Genomic DNA, 21,084 nt, shown 5'->3' with positions numbered 1-21,084 from the left:
ACATAATTATGGAAAATACCTCCCGTATTGATAATTCATTTGAAACGTTTTGCTTTTGATGGAAAACAGATTAAAAAATTATACACTTATGTGGATTTTCCTTTGGAAGACCTCAATTTAGCAGAATTCACTCAAGAAGATAATAACAAGATTGAAAAATATAATTTATCATCAGTATCAAATCATTTTGGTCAAGTTCATTATGGACATTGTACTTCATATTGTAAAATTGCCACAGAACAGTATTGGATCAATTTTTATGATAAGAAGATGAAGAAGATCCCTATTGCATCGGTAAAATCTACAGCAGCATATATCTTGTTTTATATTTCTCAGAGATCTATGAATACTTAATGATCATTTCCTTTATTTGTCAATTATCATTGATGATTTACTGGTCATTTTTTAGGTATGATTTCTTAATAGGAATGAATACGATGAATTCTCATTGTGGTTGTTTGTATGATGTATTTATGCCTCAATTTCAGTATTGTTTTAGGTTACTATTAATTAGAAGATTTTGCAATATATTGATGTTACTTAAGACCTATATGAAAGAAAGATTCTTAATCATGTTAATGTTGCTTTATGATTGTGTATCGATATATGTTCATTTGGCAACTTTTGACTTTCATTGTAACATCAGTGTTTTATTGCTCTCAACATAGATTTTGAGATGAAAGTATAATCATAGTTTTGATATAACCATAATTTTGGGTAGACTCTGTTCATAGTGCTCATTATTGATGACTGATTATAATACATTTATTGTTTCATATTTGCATTATAGAATTTTATGGTTATGGTGTATATGAAATTCTTGATCATCTGAATTCGACTTTGATTAAAAAATTTTTTTCGTTACTATAATTTTTTGTTATTTTGAAATATTCATTTAAATAGTTTTTTTTATTATTGTATTTTCAAAGTGTTTTTTTTTTGATTCAGTTCAAATTTTTTCTTTGGCTTTATTTTGATTCCTGTCTAATAGATATTTTTGGCAATTATAAATGAGTGTTATTCCCATAATTTTGTATAGTATGTATTTGCATGTTTATCAGTTTTGTAATTTTTGTTTATGGTTTTCTTTTCCTGACACTTTATGCCTTAATTTATTATTTCTCACAATTCATCTTTTCTTCCTAGTTCTTAACGTTTTATTTGTAGGAATCTCACCACAATTGCAAGCCTCCTGATATCGAACTGAGGAATACATCATTAACTGTTCCAGTGCTGTGTCCTATATCAAGTTATAACTCGTCTTTCCTGATTCATCAAATGTCTTTGTTTGGACTTTTAGGAGTTCTATACTCCTTATTTTTTTAGAGTAACTTTGAACCTGGTAAAAAAATTTTTAACTGATATACTTGTATTTTTTATGATTAAAATCTTTTAAAGTATATTTAATTTATGATTAAAGTAATTAAATGTTTTAATTAATTGAAATTAATGTTTTTAATTTTATAGTATTTAATATTTCATTAAAGTTTTGTAATTGTAATTATGTAGTGTTGTATTGTATTGTATATTACTATTGTATTGTATACTATTATTGTTTGCTTACAAAAAAGGGGGAATTGTTGTGTGATTGTTGTAATAATGTTTTTGCCTGTCATCCCACCTGGATCTTCCAGGTGGGGGTGATTAAGGAAACAAATAAATAGCTTGTTGGGGAGGCATAGGGAGCTCTTTTGCCAGAACTGACCGCTTCTTCAGTTTGCTTTTTGGAGCTGGCTGCAACTGACAAAAGACTTTCTTTGCTGAACCTTTGGTCCCCTAATCTTTTGCATTCGTTGATTATTTACTCCGGACATTATTATCAAAGTCTCCCCCAAAAGGGGGGATGGAAGAATGGGATTCAATTTATCTTTTTGGGAATCATTCTTTGACTTGGAGACCATCAACAAGGGGTTTGACTTCCCCCCACATTTGTTTTTTTTTGTTTGTTTGTTTTTATAGATATATTTCAACTTTATTTAAAACAAAATGTGACACTAATAGGCAATAATACAATCAAAGATGGCAAATACCCTAATTGATTTTCCTGTTTTGTTCAAGTCTCCAGGCACCAGTCAAATACCGAAGTGGTATAAAAAGTAGATCCTTGCCCATTTGGAGCCAGCTCCAAAATGGAACTAATTTAGAACCTTCAATTTCAGACCAGTTGACAGCAATTTCTGCTATTGGAATTTGAAAGAACTGTGCTATATAAAGCAGTTCTACATCAAATGCCCACCGTTCAATATGTAGAGATGAAAATGTCCGCGAAGCTGCTTCTCGGGTCAATAATTTGAACACGCACTGTGTGTCTCTGATTCCTCGGACACAAAGGAACCACACCAGAAAGTGGAAACCATACATGAGAAGAGAACGGAAGTAAGAACGCTGAGCAATTGATTCTTTTTCTAAATGTGCTTGAGATCCACAAGCAATAGCCATTCTATCAGGCCAAGGTTGCAGGTCATCCAATCCATTTTCTAATTTCTCAATATCTGGAAACTTTGTGGCTCCATCAGCATCTGCCATAAGGACTTTTTCTCCTCCAGAACTAAATATAACCATCTTAATAGCTCCTCCTTTCCCACGATTCTTCACCAGTGTTATCACTCGTACTTTGTCACTTCCATATTTCAGACAATACTTATAAGCAACCTTTGAAGTTTTGTCTTTGCTGCCATCATCAACTACTATCACTTCATAAGTGAACGCAGAATCTTATTTCTGTCTGTTCTCTAGATAGTCCAGAGCTTCATCCATCATGACAGGCAACCGTTTTTCTTCCTTGTGTGAAGGCACAACAACAGAAAGCTGTTTGGTAGGTGAGTCCCATATGCTGGGTAAATCTTCCTTCTGGCCTTTGGCATTTATGAAGAACTTCTCTTGTTCATGTCGATGAAGGCGGGGCATTTCTCCAGCAGTTATACATGCAACAAAGGAAACCTGGGAGAGGCAGCGCCTAAGCTCTCAATTGAGGCGGAGCTGGGAAAAGGATGCACCGAACACTAGAGTGTGAAATCATTTTGACAACATGGCTTCTCCTTTGGCATGTTTAATTGTGATGTTTGACGGACATCCTTGCAGTTTAAAACGACACTTTTAAAGATAAAATTCTCTCCTAATGATGACTTGAGCCCTGCCACTCGATGGGAGAATCAGCAGAAAACTGTAGGAACTTATTTGGAATTGACATTCTCTATTGTAATTTTGTTCCTGTTTATTTTTAAATTTTCTTTTGTTTCACTGGAAAGAAAAGATGCTCAGTTTTAAACGTTAAAAAGTGTACAAGTTGCTTTGTTACAATAAAACTAAATGTGTACACAAAAAAAAAAAAACCTCTTATTGCTGTTCAGATCTTGAGATTGTTTCCCCCCAGAAAATGTATCTTTCTTCTGTATAAGTTGCTGGGCACATCCCGGTCTCCATCTCTCTGTGGCCTGTTGACTCCAGACTTTTGGTTGGAGTATTTTGGGAAAATGTATTTTTTAAGAGGGGAACTTTTACAAAATAGTTATTCTTGCAAGGAGTGTTGGGCCTCTTTCAGCAAGATTAGGATCACATCCTCAAGGGCCCAGCTTGGCTTAGCTACCTGCAGAGCAAATGTCCTTCCCGCTGTACTACTGTCTCCTCCCCCAAAGACCAATTGATTGTAAAGGTAGGTATTTGTCTAGAAACTTCAAGTGCAGACACCGGCACATCCTGTTCCTTTATAAGCTATGTGGATATTAGGACAATTTGCTGAAGAACACACTATTTGGGCACGTGCCACATGGTCTCTCACTAGAAGTAGAGGCTGGATGCCAGGTTCAGATGTGCTGTGCTGGGACAGGGTCAAGCAAGACCCAGAGGAATCAGCTGGGCAGGGCTTGTGCTCATCCTTCTTACTCAAAGCTTGACATTTCTCTAGGCATTGTGCAAGGGGCCTTGCTGCTCCTTTTCGGAAATGATCCAAGCCAGAGATGATGGAGCCTCAAAGTGTGACTCCTTCCCCATGTAAAGGTGTTGTGTGCACTCTAAGAAAATCAAGTGGAGAGGCCAAGGAGTACAACCCTCTCAGAACTGTGTGGCCCAGAGATGTTTTCTTAAAGGGATCTGGGTAGGGGTTGTGATTCCTGACACTCCTGGCAAGGGTTCTGTTCACTTCAGATTGAGGCTGCCTTTGTCCTTGTTTGTTGTCTTGTGTTTGGTTTGGGGGCTTGCCATTCAGTGCTCAGGCATTCCTGTGGCTTCATTCTGAGTCACCAATGATGAACCTAAGACCCTGTTGGATGTGAGGCTTGCACTCCTTGTAATAGGGACCAGAGTGTTAGTGAGGAAGTAGACCTTGAGCCCAGAAAGTATGCCATAAATTACATTTCGAACTGTCTTGGGGATAGGTTCTTTGATTTATTTCTACTTTATGGCATTATACCCAAACGTAGTTCATATGGCTTTACCCTCTAGAATCATACCTTCTGGATGGTGAAACTGTAGATGTTTTGGGGTTTCAGCTTGGGGCAGCACTCTTCTATGACAAGCATTCAGTAAATATTCTTCTGGTTCTGTCACAATTGTATTTTCTAATGTGCAGCTGCTTCCTATGGAAGGACTGCAACTGTGCCCAAGTCTCCATGTATTCACTCAAGACCCTCCTTCTATGTCTTGTAAAATATCCATGGGTTACCTATCTTTGGAATCCTGATGAATAATTTTTAGCCCTATCTTTAAAAACACGGCATGGTCCTTTCCTACCCGTGCATTTCCCTGTGGAGTTTGTTTGATTTTAGTTTCAATTTCTTAGTGCTGTTATTGTCAATGGTTCCTTTGTTTTGTGTTGAAAGTTGAGCTACTGGCTATGCTCAGGGATTTTCCTTGAGTAGTGTCCCTGAAATTGACCAAGAGCTGTTCTTCTCTGCATCCTTCCTGGCTCTGTTGCGTAGGTGAAGGACATACAAGTCAACTATTTTGTACTTTACTCTGCAGAGTCATCTTCCCCCCCTGTAGCCACATTTTCCTCAGTATACCAGTTGCATTTCCAAAGCCTCCTCTGACTCTACACAAAAGGTTCAACCCTGACAACATGAAGGGACACTAGCCTGTGCCTGAGATTGACCCAGGGTTGTCCCTTTCAGCACCCTTCCTATTCAAATCCAGTACACACAACTCGACCATTTTGTCCCTTACTCTGCAGAGTAAGATTAGTCTCTGCTGCCGAATTTCACCTCAGTTAATCCGTTGCGATTCCAAAGCCTCCTTGTCTGCAGTCCTGTAAGTTGTGGTTCTAATTGGGAAAAAGAAGCAAAGGACCTTTCAAAAAAGCATTTTTATTGTGTGTCATGACATTTTGACCTGTACCAGAAAGGATTTGCTAGTGAACTGGGAGTGCTAATAATGCCAAGCCCAGGTTTGATTCACTCAGTGGATCGGATTGGAATTTCCCTTCTCTAATAGAAATGGATTCTGGTGACAGAAGGGGCCAGTGTGTCTTTAGCATTAGGGGCCACATCCTGAGTTCCTCTTTTAACTATTTTGAGTTCTGTACTGAGACATTTCATCCACCAGTGTTCTGTGAATCTGGTTTATGGATTGGGCTCGAGTGATCTGTCTGCAAAGCAGCACCTCCAAAAACTTAGAATAGTGTCCCACATAATATTCGCTGATCTGGCTCTCTAGATTGATATTTGTGGACCTTCCCTTTGGGTGCCATGAAGGAGAAGGTTATGGTGACTGGGTGCTCTAAGTGGGCAGAAGAGAGAGGCCATTACTCCTAGGAATCTAGGGGATCCTGTCATCTCCCAATGCCCTGGGTGAACATGGCCCTGACTTCCTCTTTGTGTGTTTAGGACATGGTGACCTTCGCTGATGTAGCTATAATCTTCTCTACCAAGGAGTGGCCATGCTTGGATGCCTCTCAGAGGAAACTATAAAGATGTGATGCTGGAAACCTAGAAACACCTGCAGGCAGCTGGTGAGAAGCTGCCCTGGGGCCTCTGCTTATGGATTCAGTGGGAAGGTGTGCAGATTCAGCTGATCCCAAGGTCAAGCCCGTCTCTATAGTTATCACTTTCCAGCCCTGGCTTTATTTCTTAGAGGAGTCAGCTTTATATTTTTATTTTTGTATTTTTTTTTTCGTTTTTGGGCCACACCCAGCGTTGCTCAGGAGTTACTCCTGGCTGTCTGCTCAGAAATAGCTCCTGGCAGACACGGGGGACCATATGGGACACCCGGATTCGAACCAACCACCTTTGGTCCTGGATCGGCTGCTTGCAAGGCAAACGTCGCTGTGCTATTACTCCGGGCCCAGCTTTATATTTTTAAATGGGTTTTTAGCGACCTGAGGAATCATACATTGTTTCCTGGGTTTGCTATATTTGGGCCAAATTAGGTTTGATCCCCAGATCTTCTTCTAGTTACCTAAGACTCCATGTGTCCAGCCTCAGCACATAGCAAGGAGTCTGCCCTGATCACTGTGTGTTTTGTCAAAAGTGATGTAATTTCACGAACCAGGGTTTCTCATCCACACCTGTAGGGGAGCTCAGGACTTACTCTAATTATTAGTTCAAGATTCACTCCCAACTATGTTCTGGTGATCATCTGGAGTTCTAGTGATCATTACGACACTGAACATTTTTTTCTTTTTTTATTTAGGTTTTTGGATCACACCCGGCAGTGTTTAGGGATTACTCATAGATCTGTGCTCAGAAAATACCCCTGGTAGGCATGAGGGACGGTATGGGATGCATGGATTTGAACCACTGTCCTTCTGCATGCAAGATAAGTGCCCTACCAACATGCTATCTCTCAGGACCCAAAGACTTTTTGGGATATTTTTGGAGGGTCATATCCTGCAGCCTTCAGGGGTTACTCCTGCTCTACTCTCAGAAATCACTCCTGGCAGGCTCAAGGGACCATACTAGATGCCGGTATTGGAACCAATGTCCTGAACGCAAGGCAAACACCCTACGTCCATGCTAGCACTCCAGCCCCAAGAGTGCACAATTTATAAGTGACTTAATTTCTTTTCATGATTTCAAAACATCCACCCAGTATCAAACTATCCAGTGGTTTTGGGGACATTTTCTTGATGGAGTTGAATTCTGATGTTCCTGCATGCAGACCGTTTTCTCCAATTCTTTTCAACCCTCGCTAGGAAGTGTTTCATTTTTCTGATTGATTTTATAGTTGAACTATACAGGGATTCCAAGGGATTATGCACACATCTGCACCCAGGAATGACTTCACACAAGGCTGAATGGATGAAGTATGGTTCATTTTTTACCCTGAAAATGCCATGTGTCATAACTACCATAATATCACTGTAGCCTTTTTATATTTCTGGGCTTCATCTGGTGGTGCTCAGGATATAGTAATTGGTGTGTGCTTAGAAGTTGCTTGTGGTAGACTCAGAGGGGGGGGGCATATGGAATGGTAGGAATAAATCTGGTCTGTCCTAGATACACTGTGTGCAAGGCAAATGCGCTACAACTTTGCTCTCTCTGGCCCCTCTAGACTCTTTATAAGACACCTTTGGGGCTTGGTGCATGTGCCTGGCTCTTCACTCAGTGGTTTGTCCCTGAGGACCTCAGGGAGCTCGGTCACTCAAATGGTGACTAAGAGGAACTCAACCTGAGGATGTTTAGATAAAATACAGTTCAACCAGGTGCAACGCCAACACTGAACTATTGCTCTCCCATCCCTCATTGTGTGACCTGCTCCCTTAATTTGACTCTCATTCAACCTGGTCTCATCTGTACAATAAATAACATGTGTTTAGAGAGCCAAGAATCTGTTCTTCATCTTCTGTTATTTGTCCAATTTCATTTTGTACTCAGACTCATGCACTGGCTTATGTTTCCTTGTGTCTGACCCCATAGTCTTCCTTCTGGCAGGCCATTGCCGGTTGAAGCCTGAACTGATCTCCTGGTTGGAAGGTGGAGCATTGGGGAGGCTACCAACGGGTGTGTTTGCAGGTGAGTTTGGAAAGAGCCATTGGCTCACACCCGGGGTTGGATGTGGGGCATTGAGGCTCGGGGTACCATATGGGATGCTGGGATTTGAACCACCGTCATTCTGAATGCAAGGCAAATCCCTCTTTCCATGCTATTTCTTCGACCTCATAATTGTATTAATTTCTGAGAAATTATAAAATTTCATGTCTGTAGTAGAATACTGAAGTCAGGTTGAAAATTTCAAACTTCCAAATGAGGCTGGAGCAGGGTGTGAATGGTAGGGTGTCTGTTTTGCACACGACTGAGTTAGGACAGACCTCAGCGTCCCCTATGATACTTCAAGCAGGATTGTGAAGATGATAGTGCTTGGAAACCCAGACAGGATTCTTTCTGTAGGGCAGTTCTGGGCAGCAGGGGACACTCGCAACCCACCATTCCTTGCTACCACCCAAGAGAATCTCAGAGGCTTGGGAGGATTTCCTTCATATCTGGAATATCCAATTTTCGGGTAAAATATTCAGAATTAGCATCTGGGGAAGGTAATTGTTCATGTTCTCTGAGCTGTTACGAATATTTTATTCTATTTGGAAATTGGTACAAGAAATAACTTCATGGTTATCATTATAGCACAATTTTTGTAAATTTCAAAAGATGGATTGACAGGACACATCTGATTTCTTCAACATTTTATGTTGAAAACTCAACTAGAAATGACTTTGTAAACCGCAGTTGTGACCTCAGCCACCTGACTGAGAAGCTGGATCTTCGTGTCCATCTCTTGAAATGACCATTTCCGCCATCTAGCCTGGAGATCTGCTGAGTCCACAGCAGTCGCTGCCTGGAGGTGTCCTGAGAGACTGAGATACACAAGGGTGAACTGCTCTACCACTGTTGGGATAACCAGGTTTCCATTCTGTTTTCTTGTTGGTGCTTGTCATTCACTGGAAGGGAGCAACTTTGTGTTGATGCATCTTTTGGATTGTTTCCTTACCCTTTTCTCCACCCTAGAGGGTTGTCTTTCTCTTTTTAATAAAGACTCCATAGCTGGGTAAAATGGGTTGCAATATTTTTTACAGATGGGCTGACTGACTTAAATCTCTTGCTAGCGGTCGAAGGGTGGTAGTTGAACTTTCCTCAGTCTACTTTATTCCCTTCTATCTGAGTGGATTATTTCCATAGTAAATGTTTGCTTCAAGACCCGATTCTCCTCAATCCCTTGGGGTTAAGTTATGAGACCCCAAAGCTCCTGCAGACGCTGCATTTTCCCAATGAAGGCTGAGGTGCTGAACATAGTGGAAAGTGCCTTCCTGTATGACCAGAGGAGAGCCTGCATCTCCGGTGTCAGGACCCACACAGAGCATTGTGCTCAGGCATGCAGTGTATTTTTGGCTGCAGCTTCTTCCATTCCACACAATCTTCGAGCTCTGAATCCAAGTCAACCACCTGAATCACAGCTGGGAGAGCGGAAGCAGCAGAATTGTGGAAAAGGTTTGAGTAGATGGGAGCTATAAACTCAGGTAATGTTGAATTTTGTAGAATAATCAATGGTTTTCAGCCTGCAGATACTCTGGTTACCTACATCTATCCAGGCTTCTTTAGGAGATTGCAATAAGCTGCATGTCAGCCTGTATACAGGTGCAGCAACGCTGCAGAGCCCCAAAGCTGCCAGAACTGCATGGTGCAGAATTCCCAGTCTTTCAGGATCTGGTGCTACAAGGCTCAAAGGGTCCATGGGAATAAACTGCCAGGAGCATTATGCCAATCCAGAGATTTCTACTTGTTAATGATTGTCTACTAGAAACTGAGAGAAAAAGGGAGTATCTTTATTCTCACTTAAGTCTGAGGTCACTCCCCAACCAAGGTCAGAGAGAGAGAGTCACTAGCTAGAAGTGCCTGGGGAAAGATCCAGTTTCAATATAAATAGAGGGAGAAATACAAATAGAGGGATAGATGCTTTATCAAGACTTCAATGGATGGGACAGTGCTTTTCTGCTCACTATCTGGCTCCATCAGTGGCCGATGTTGTTCTTTTTATACCTGGCATGACAGTGATCATATCTAAGTGATGTTTCCTGAGTGCAGGTCCAGGGGTCTCCAACGGGCGTGTTCCACTGCCATTATATCAGCAGAAATGGTCATTTTGTCTATGCACAGAAATTCCAAGGTAGAGTCACCTTCACTGCTGTCTGGTTCACCATCACAGGACATATGGGATGAACAGTCTGAGACCTGAAGACATAGCCCTTTATAACTGTGTGAAACAGTGTGACATCTCACATCCTGAGTGTTTAATAAACCGGAGGGAGAGGCAACTGTACTTGGTGAGAAGATGGCAGGACTGCTGATGCCTCCTGACTTCCACATGAATTTTCTGGATGGGAGTATAGGGCTTATATATGTTTTTATTAATTCTTCAAATCTGTGGGTCCATTGGTCTTTACTCAACTGATCTCTGCACCAAAGAATCACTATTATCTATTGGCACCATATAGTATGGTAGCAGATCACTACTGGGTTATCTATATGCAGCCAAGTGCCTTGCCTATATGATAACTTATAACTCATGATTTATTGAAGCATATAACAAAGTACTTCTCAATTATTCTGCACCAGCCTATAGAAGGATAGATTTTTCCCTGGAATGTATCTTTTCACCCACTATTTCCATGTTGTAAAGTCCACTGGAACTTCCCAGAGTCTAGCAGGAAAACCACGCTGAAGTGTGTGCTGGTGCATTCGGGTTGTTGTTACCCTGGAGATTTTTCCCTGAAAACCTCAACATTTCCACATTTTTTTTTTGGTTTTTGGGCCACAGCTGGCATTGCTCAGGGGTTCCTCCTGGCTGTCTGTTCAGAAATAGCTCCTGGCAGGCACGGAGGACCATATGGGACACCGGGATTCGAACCAATCACCTTTGGTCCTGGATTGGCTGCTTGCAAGGCAAATGCCGCTGAGCTATCTCTCCGGGCCCACACAGGTTTTTTTATTAACAAACTGTCCTTGTTTAGAATGTAAGTGAATAAAAGAGGTTTAATATTGTAATGATACTTAAAGCAAGAAAACAGAACACACACACACAAAGAAAATAGAACACAAATATGTTTGAAGTCGTCAAACATGGGCCAGCTCTCTAGGGGCATTTCCTAGGCTGCTTTGAATTGTGAGATTAATTTTAATTTCCTGGGGATCATATGGTATGCTAAGCATTGTACCAGCATTGACTGTCTGCAAGAGAAAGGTCCTATCATCTGGGCTAACTCTCTGACTCATCTCTGCAGTTGTTCATGGGTACTGTCATTTATTTTGATGCCTTTACTTCCAGATTTTAAAGTACCCCATAACTTAGGGATATATCACTCAAATTTTTTTTAGTAAAGTTTGAAAGAAGATATAAGATCCCAAGTAGCCTCAATCTGCAGTGATCGATCCTGGATTTATTGAGGGAAGAAAATCTTGAGATTTTCAACAGCCTGTTTCTGGATGTTACTGGCCCTTCTGGGCACCTCGAAGATTGTGTTTGTGATGGGCCATGATCGTCTCCTTGCAAAGGGATAGATAAACCTAAGATCAGGATTTCACAGATCTCTGACACGCACCGATTTTTAACACAAGGGGCACTGTAAATGTGACCATGACAGTTTTGAAGTGTCCTATCTACTTTTTTCTCTATATATCTCCTTTAACAGTGTCTGAATGTCATGATCAATTATCCCAGTTTCCCAGCCTGCTTCTGTGCAGAAAATTTCTTTCTTTCTTTCTTTCTTTCTTTCTTTCTTTCTTTCTTTCTTTCTTTCTTTCTTTCTTTCTTTCTTTCTTTCTTTCTTCTTTCTTTCTTTCTTTCTTCGTTTCTTTCTTCTTTCATTTTTCTTTCTCTTTCTTTCTTTTTCTTTCTTCCTTACTTCTTTCTTTCTTTCTTTCTGTCTCAGACCTTGGGTTTTCACTTTAGACACAGGTTTGAACTACTGGGACTTTTCAGGACTTTTTTTAAGTTGTTTTGAGTGTGTAAAATAATTAGCAAGTCTAAAAAAGCATAGCAAAATGAGAGACACAAACACTTGCGATTATGTTTTTAGTTTTTAAAGAATTTTTTTAAATACCACTCAGACTGCATCCTCTCACTCTACCCCAGGGATCTCAAACTCAATTTACCTGAGGGACTCATGAGGCAAAAACGGGGTGATCCTTGAGTACAAAGTCAGTAGTAAGCCTTGAACATTAGGGGGTGTGATCCAAACAACTAATACAAAACAAAACAAAAAAAGATTCCTCTAGGGCATGGCCACAAAATGTTGTACGGAGGGCCGCAAACGGCCCACAGGCCACTAGATTGAGACCCCTGACCTTCCCCTTCCAGAGGAAAGGAAGAACAATCATCGATGGCCAAAGGCAGCAGCAGAAGCGACACCTAGACCTGGCTTCACGCTCAGAAGAGGACGCTCTGGATCCTCCTCGTGGTTTCAGGTGCTCTACATGATCAGAGAAACTTCTCTAGTTACACACTGTAGAAATGTTCCCAGAAAGTATAGTCTTTGCAATTATGTTTTACTTTGTTTTTTGAAGCACACAACCTCGCTCTGCACTTAGAAATTACTCGTGTCAGTGTTCAGGGAACCATATGGGCTGCCAGGGATTGAACCTGTGTTGACTGCATGTCAGGCAAATGCCCTATCTGTTGTATTCCCCTGGCTCTAACATATAGTTGTTGTTTGGGGACTCTATGACATCATTCACCAGAATTTTCTTTTTACTTTTTTTTTTGTTTTCTTTTTGGTTTTAATTCAGACCCGGCAGAGCTCAAGGGTTATTTATGGCTCTATTCTCAGTAATCGCTCCTGGCAGTCTCAGGGGAATCATATGGGATGTCAGAATTTGAACTACCATTTTTCTGTATGCAAGGCAAACGACCTACCTCCAGGCTATCTCTCCATCTCCCTTACCAGAATTTTCTGCAAGCAACTCCCCTCATATAGATCCACTGACCAGACCATCTACCACTCCTGTCATTCGTGTGAAGGAAGTCATATAATTTCTAACTATAATTCAAACAACATATGGGCATGGAGTGATACCATAGCAGGTAGGAGGTTTGCCATGATGTGGCCACCCTGAGTTTGACTCCAGGAATTCTTTATGGTCCCTTGAGCCCCGAGAATGGAGAGCAGAGCAGGAGTAATCCCAGAGCACTGCTGGATATAGCCTCCAAAACAAAACAAAACAGAGAATAATTCACCATGTATCTTTTTATGAGCACATTGAGCATACTGTACCGAATGACTGCAGCTGTATCTTGTCTGGAAACTTACCTGGGACAGAATAACAGTAAAATATGTAAGTAGCACATGGTCATTTATTTATTTATTTATTTTTGGGTTTTTTTGGGGGGGGACACACCCGGTGACGCTCAGGGGTTCCTCCGGGCTATGCGCTCAGAAGTCGTTCCTGGCTTGGGGGACCATATGGGACACCGGGAAATCGAACCGCGGTCCATCCTAGGCTAGCGCAGGCAAGACAGGCACCTTACCTCTAGCGCCACCGCCCGGCCCTGCACATTGTCATTTATAAGGATGTTCATATATATATGTACATATATTTTTTCCCCCTTCGGACACAGGTGGATTTTGCCATAGGATTCGCAACAATCTGGATTTTGGATTTCTATCCCATAATTGACTTAGGTTTTCATCTCTCCTCTTAGTGGTGCTCTCTACCAACCAGAGGACGAACTGCAGTTTCCTCTCCAACCAGGAGGTCAGAGCTGCTGCTCTCCTGGGATGTGGCCAGAACTGCTGTGGCTCAGACTTTCTGCAGCACTGGAAGTACCTTCAGGATGTCTTGTCCTGCCCTGTGTGCTTGCAACCCTGCAATCACGGGCACCCCCAGAAGAACACACAGCTGGGGTACATGACTGACCTGATCCAGCATCTTCCCAGCAAAAGGTTGAATGTTACAGAAGTGGAATAAGAGAAGGAGGAGGAGGAGAAAAAGAAAGAAGAAGCAGAAGCAGAGGGCAGAGGCCACTGTGAGAGGCACCAGCATGTCATGAGCCTGTTATGTGTGGACGATCTGGAGTTGCTATGTGGCCAGTGCGATGCCTCCCCTGACCACAAGGCCACTTCCTGACAGCCATCACAGGAAGTGATGTTCACCACAGGGCAGAGATTCAAGAGCTGCCTGGGTGAATGGGGAAGCAGCTGGAGGAGGCATAAATGGTCTTTGAAAGGCATTTTGTGGGAGGGACAAAGATGGAGAGATACAACGGAGAGTCAAAGGCAGGAGTTGTGCCGCAATTTCCAGGAAATAAAGCATATCCTACGATCAGAGTAGGGTGCCTTGGCTAAGATCCAACTGGATGTAATGAGGGCTGTTTTCCAAAAAGTGATCTGAAACATGAAAAGCTGTCTGGGCTGGGCTCCAGTTCAAGACCAGCCTGAGCACCCTCACCCTGCTCTCTCTGAAGGCTGACCGACACTTCTAAAGGGGGTCAGGAATGCATAGCTGCAGTAGGACCAAGCTCCCCCAAAACTTCTGCCAGCACCCCACGTTCACCCACACTTTCCTCCCACATGCCTTTGGTTGCAGAATATTATGAGCAGATTTCAGATGGATGTCACCATGAATCCTGAGACGGCACATCCAGGTCTGTTTGTCTCCCAGGACAAGAGATTGGTTCTCTATTGCCAGGAAAACCAGCCTGGGACCCTGGTCTTCTTGCCAACACATACAGAGCGCATGTAGCTATCCTGGGTGCTGAGGGATTTGATGGCAGCCAATGCTCCTAGCAAGTCAAAATCGATGGCTTGAGTGGATGGTCCTTAGGCGTGTGACAGGCTGTGTTCTGCAGAAACTTGCCTGTCACAGGTGCCCACTCGTGAGCAAGACGTTTTCCCTCTTGCCCACTCTCAAGCTCCACTTTGGCATTTTCCTAGATTATGAGTTGGAAGAAGTCACCTTTTACAACCTGAGAAACAGATCTCACTTCCAAATAATCTCTGCCTCGTTCACGGGGACCCATTTGCTCTATTTAATATATCTGACCTATTTCACCCCTGGAAGCTCCTCCAAGTAACTCTCCATGAGCATCATCAGAGACATGTGTGGGATGCTTTGTTGATGTTCTGTTTTCCTGAGTAGCTGTTGAGTTGGAAATGTAGTGCCTGTATTGTTGGGGTTCTGCTGGATTTGTAACATGCACTGAAGAAGGGTGTTGAAAATTGGATGACTGAAACTCAGTCATGAACAATTTTGCAATTGTGAAAAACAAACAAAAACGTACCAAATTGTATTATGAACAGCCATTTCACCATGGTATTCATATAAACTAATTTATTTATAAAGATACGCTGGGGCTGGAGAAATAGCACAACAGTAGTGCATTGGCGGGCCCGGAGAGATAGCACAGCGGCGTTTGCCTTGCAAGCAGCCCATCCAGGACCAAAGGTGGTTGTTTCGAATCCCGGTGTCCCATATGGTCTCCCATGCCTGCCAGGAGCTATTTCTGAGCAGACAGCCAGGAGGAACCCCTGAGCATCGCCGGGTGTGGCTCAAAAACAAAACAAAACAAAAAAAGTAGTGCATTGGCCTTGCACATGGTGACCTGGGACAGACCCGGGTTTGATCTCCAGTATCTCATATGGTCCTCCGTGCCTGCCAGGAGTGATTTTTGAGCATAGAGACAAAAATAACCCCTGAATACCACCAGATGTGGCCCCAAAACAGACAAACAAAAAATATAGAGAGATGCTTTAGCATGTGGATGGGAAGGTTGATAGGTATGCCCTCTGGTCTGGCCTATGGATGAACCTTACTTGCCATATTGATAAGGTTCTTTGAGGTATGCACCCCCATAGTTTGATCATGAAGTCCATTCATCATGACCTTTCAGTATTGTTCTATTAAAACCGACTTTTAGACCCTAATCTTGGTCTAGGGTACTTACCTCGTCTGACTAAGTAGTGTAAATAAAAACCCTCCATGTTTGCCCACCATGGATCGTCTCAGGGTGCTTGATTAAGAGAATGCCTGTTGGGCCCGGAGAGATAGCACAGTGGTGTTTGCCTCGCAAGCAGGCGATCCAGGACCAAAGGTGGTTGGTTCGAATCCCGGTGTCCCATATGGTCCCCCATGCCTGCCAGGAGCTATTTCTGAGCAGATAGCCAGGAGTAACCCCTGAGCATCGGCGGGTGTGGCCCAAAAACCGAAAAAAAAAAGAGAATGCCTGTTACCACAATACTGAGTGCTGGGAACAGAATAAGAGTCTTGTCAGATGTCTGGCTGCTTGGGATCTTTCTTCCCACCCTCATTTCACCATAGACCCCACATCTGTGGAAGATGTGAGGAAAGTCAGATGCTCTCAAGGGATTTTGGGGAGTGTCCCACGAGCATGTCCTGGCAATAAGTTCTCCCACTATTTACCCCTTTGCACCCTGGTCGTCTTCTCTCCAACACCCAAGAGTGGCTTTGCCCCTTACCTCTTTAGTCTATGTAGTTACCTTCCTCTGCCCTGTAGTGTAACAAAGTGAGGTGTGACACCCCCGTCCTCTTTTTCTGTGTCATGGCAACAGAACTGAGTTGTGAGTGTATGTTGACCTTATCTGGCTTTATTCATTTCAACTTAAAAAAATAAGAATTTTAGGAACAGAGAGATTGCATATCAGGAGGGTGTTTGCCCATATGTACCTGACCCAGTTTGATCCCCATCATCCCACTCAGTTCTTTGAGCCTGCCAGGAATGATTTCTGAGCTGAGAGCCAGGAAGAAACTCTGAGAACCAGTAGATGTGGCTTCCAAACAAAACAAAATAAAAATGAAAAGAATTTTAGCATCAGAACCTACCATTTTCTGTAACCGAACGTATTCTTTTTCTAGCACCCACCATGGTCCCACATGATGACCTGAATAATTTCTTGGTCTATTAAAGAACTAAAATTTGGTAGATTCCATACTGCCTAGATGAGCAGGCCTGAACAGTACTTAGACTATGCACGCTTCAGCCAGATCTCGCGAGACCGCTTCTCCGAGATTCCCGCGGTAAAGCCGGCGCCGCCATCTTTACTGAGGACAAACCCCCACCTACCCTTCCCGGGCGGCCTTGAGTTCGCTAAATACAGTCAGAAGAATGAGGAACTAGAGAGAAATAAAGATGTTGACAGGGATGCGCTGAAAACCGCGAAAGCAACAGAACCGGGGAGTCTTTTACAAGCGAATTTCACGTGCGGAACCAAAGTTCTCGCGGTCCTCGGAGAAGCCGGAACCATTTCGGCGCAGCACCGGAACGCACGTTTCCCACCCGAACGGTGAGCACCACTTCCGCCGCAGACCGGAAGCGGAGGGCGGGCGAGAGGAAGCCGCTCGCGGAGGCAAGATGTCGAGCCTGGCGGTGCGAGACCCCGCCATGGAGCGCTCCCTGCGCTCCGTGTTCGTGGGCAACATCCCGTACGAGGCGACGGAGGAGCAGCTGAAGGACATCTTCTCGGAGGTGGGCTCGGTGGTGAGCTTCCGCCTGGTGTCCGACCGCGAGACGGGCAAGCCCAAGGGCTACGGCTTCTGCGAGTACCAGGACCAGGAGACGGCGCTGAGCGCCATTCGCAACCTCAACGGCCGCGAGTTCAGCGGGCGCGCCCTGCGCGTGGACAACGCGGCCAGCGAGAAGAACAAGGAGGAGCTCAAGAGCCTGGGCCCCGCCGCGCCCGTCCTCGACTCGCCCTACGGGGACCCCATCGCCCCCGAGGACGCCCCCGAGTCCATCACGCGCGCCGTGGCCAGCCTCCCGCCCGAGCAGATGTTCGAGCTCATGAAGCAGATGAAGCTCTGCGTGCAGAACAGCCACCAGGAGGCCCGCAACATGCTGCTGCAGAACCCGCAGCTGGCCTACGCCCTGCTCCAGGCCCAGGTGGTGATGCGCATCGTGGACCCCGAGATCGCCCTCAAGATCCTGCTCCGCAAGGTCCACGTCGCGCCTCTCATCCCAGGCAAAAACCAGCCCGTCTCCGGGCCCGGACCCGGCCCTGGACCCGGACCCGGCCCTGGCCCTGGCCCTGGGCCCAGTCCTGGGCTCTGTCAGGCTCCTGGGGTGCTGCTGAGTCAACCGAATCCGTCTGCGCCTCAGCCCCAACATCTGGCTCGAAGGCCTGTGAAGGATATTCCGCCTCTCATGCAGACCCCCATTCAAGGAGGCATCCCCGCTCCCGGGCCCATGCCAGCTGCCGTCCCCGGACCCGGGCCTGGACCCGGTCCCGGCGCCCTCACTCCTGGCAGGGCGATGCAACCCCAAGTTGGAATGCCAGGGGTGGTGGGGCCGGTGCCCCTGGAGCATGGGCAAGTGCAAGTGCAGGTGCAGATGGCGGATCCCCGAGCCCCCATGCCCCGTGGGCCCATGGCTGCCGGCGGCCTCCCACCTCGAGGACTGTTGGGAGATGCGCCCAATGACCCCCGTGGAGGGACTTTGCTTTCCGTCACCGGAGAAGTGGAGCCCCGAGGCTACTTGGGCCCCCCACATCAGGGGCCCCCCATGCACCATGCCTCTGGGCATGACGGCCGAGGCCCCTCGGTGCATGAGATGAGAGGAGGCCCAATGGCAGATCCCAGGCTGCTCATTGGGGAGCCCCGTGGGCCCATGCTCGATCAGAGAGGTCTACCGATGGATGGCACAGGTGGCAGAGATGCCAGAGGTCTGGAGGCGCGGGCTCTGGGGACTGAGGTGTTGGAGAGCCGCGTGATGGAAGGAAGAGGAATGGAGACCTGCGCCCTGGAGAACAGAGCGATGGAAGCCAGAGCGATGGAAGCACGAGCGATGGAAGCCAGAGGAATGGAGATCAGGGGCCCTGTTCCCACTTCAAGAGGCCCCATGACTGGTGGAATTCAGGGTCCTGGACCCATTAGTATGGGGGCAGGTGGTCCTCAGGGGCCCAGACAGGTCCCCAATATTGCTGCGGTGGGCAATCCTGCAGCTGCCATGCAGGGCCCTGGCATGCTGGGGGCAAGCATCCAGGGAGCTGGTATGCAGGGAGCAGGCTTACAGGGAGTTGGCATGCAAGGAGGAGGCATGCAGGGGGCTGGTATGCAGGGAGCTGGTAAGCAAGGTGGAGGCCAGCCCAGCAGTTTTAGCCCCGGGCAGAGCCAGGTAACTCCACAGGATCAATAAAGGCAGCTTTGATCATGCAGGTTCTACAACTAACCGCTGATCAGATTGCCATGCTGCCTCCAGAACAAAGGCAGAGTATCCTGATCTTAAAGGAGCAGATCCAGAAGTCCACTGGGGCTTCTTGAAAGGGCTTAGAGAATACTTGACAGTAGGCCCCAAAGTTTTTCTGTAGTATGGAAAATGGGCGCAGATAGCTAACTTGAATGATTAGTGGTATTCCACAGTTCAAAACTTAATCTCATTTTATTTAACTGGTTTACATTGAGGGAGGAAGGGGTTGCCTGTTCACTGATTCATTGTAGGTGCAAAAATAACAAGAGTACTTTATACTAAAGATTACAAAAACATGCAGTCAAAAAATGTACATTGTTAATGGCATTTTTAGAATTTAAAACAATGAAAATGCAACGATTAAGGTCATCTTTTAAATGGTAATATGCTAAGATAGTTAACAGTTGTTTGTGGTTGTGTAAGAACTTTTACCTCAATATTTAAGATACATTTTTTGGTGAGCCATTTAAAATATAAAATCCTATTTTAGGGCGATAAAATGCTGTGCTGGCTAAACATTTTCTTTGAAATTATTTTAAAATATTAGACCTGGTGGCAGAAGTCTAAACTTGTGCTTTTGATTACTTTTCCCCTAAAACTGCTACCTGAAAAGTTGAGGAATGTGTCTGGTTCCAGTCCCATGTCCCTGTCCATTTTCTCCCTGCTCCCCCACTAGAGAGCATAAGAATTGTGGCCTGGCGTAAATGTCATGGTTTTGCTGACCCAGGTCTGGGATCAACAACTAGTTTAAGTCTCTTCTGATGAGATTCAGTTTATAAAACACTATATTTCCCAGTAGTTTTTAAACTCTTAACCTGAATTGAGTACTTACCTTACATTGTAATTTGTAAACATTACTGCCTAAGGACTACTAGTTAATGTTGCTGAATAGTATATACAGCTTTGAGCTCTTAATAAGTAACGGAGGGCTTCATTCAGTAAAGTACAAATGTTCCTGGTAACTAGCTTCTATATATACAGATGGTATCCACCAGGTTAATCATAATTGAGTTACAAGTATTAAAGCAACATTTAATAAAATGTCCTTCACTTTTCTTAATTCCCCCCAAAAAATTTCTGGTCACTTAATACATTAGCAGAATAATTTTGAGGCCCAGTCAGGCAGAGATACTGTTGTAGTGGTATAAATTCTCTGCACAGTTGTTATTTTCTTACAGATAGTAAAGGCAGTCCTAATAAAAATAATCCATGAGGCATTTAAAAATAGGAAGGTAGGGGCTTAGTATTTCCCTTCGAGTTATTAGATTATTTTTAAGCCTCGAGAAAATGGTAACAAAATCTGTAAAAGACCAAATAGTAATTGGAAGCATAAATACCCAGTTAACTCAGTACTCTTTCTCTGTAGAAGAAAAGCCCATTACAAAAAGGGGAAAAGTCACTTGAAACAAGATAGCAGATGAATATTGTCCCCCTTTAAGGTTTTTCCATTTTAAATGGGTAATTTACAAAATTTTACTTTATATCCTGATTACTTCCTGTTTTGCCACTGTTGTATTATCTCTGCTGTTCATACCATGTCCCAGGTTTTCTATATACTTTCCCCCAAATTGAAGGGTTTAATTCTGCTTTACGAGTGTGCTAGTCTTCATTAATACTAGTCACAGAGCTGATGTGGGTATTTTGTAATATAAATGCTTTATCCCAAAGTTTTATCTATGGGTTCTAAGGAAAAAAGTGTTGTACAATATTTGCATTGTTTAATGTGGATAAATAAAAATGTTTAAGACAAAAAAAAGACTATGCACCTTTGTTCTTTTTTTAAGATCTCTCTCTTTTTACCCAACTACAGACATGTTTATAATCACAGTTCTTAAACAAAGACAATATTATAAGAAAAGAAATTAGGGGCCAGTGAGGTGGCGCTAAAGTTAAGGTGTCTGCCTTGCAAGTGCTAGCCAAGGAAGGACTGTGGTTTGATTCCCTGGCATCCCATATGGTCCCCCCAAG

At 44.0% G+C, this 21,084-nt stretch overlaps 1 protein-coding gene, 1 non-coding gene and 1 pseudogene across 2 annotated transcripts; 1 reads left to right on the top strand and 2 right to left on the bottom strand.

The window, feature by feature from the left end:
- Nucleotides 1-1,928: 1,928 nt before the first annotated feature.
- LOC126000626 (dolichyl-phosphate beta-glucosyltransferase-like) lies at nt 1,929-8,725 on the bottom strand. The gene is given in 2 exon segments (XM_049767825.1): nt 1,929-2,963; nt 8,671-8,725. Coding segments are annotated over 2 exon segments (987 nt in total). The 3' UTR covers nt 1,929-2,031.
- A 3,518-nt stretch (nt 8,726-12,243) lies between these two features.
- Nucleotides 12,244-12,455, bottom strand: LOC126000631 (small nucleolar RNA U3). Its single transcript, XR_007492825.1, has one exon. It is a non-coding gene; the product is annotated as a small nucleolar RNA U3 (small nucleolar RNA).
- Nucleotides 12,456-17,286: 4,831 nt separating this feature from the next.
- Nucleotides 17,287-19,226, top strand: LOC126000628 (cleavage stimulation factor subunit 2 tau variant-like; annotated as a pseudogene).
- Nucleotides 19,227-21,084: the final 1,858 nt, after the last annotated feature.

Source organism: Suncus etruscus, assembly GCF_024139225.1.
Source record: "Suncus etruscus isolate mSunEtr1 chromosome X unlocalized genomic scaffold, mSunEtr1.pri.cur SUPER_X_unloc_4, whole genome shotgun sequence".
NCBI lineage: Eukaryota > Metazoa > Chordata > Mammalia > Eulipotyphla > Soricidae > Suncus > Suncus etruscus.
This window is presented reverse-complemented; position numbering and strand designations above follow the sequence as displayed.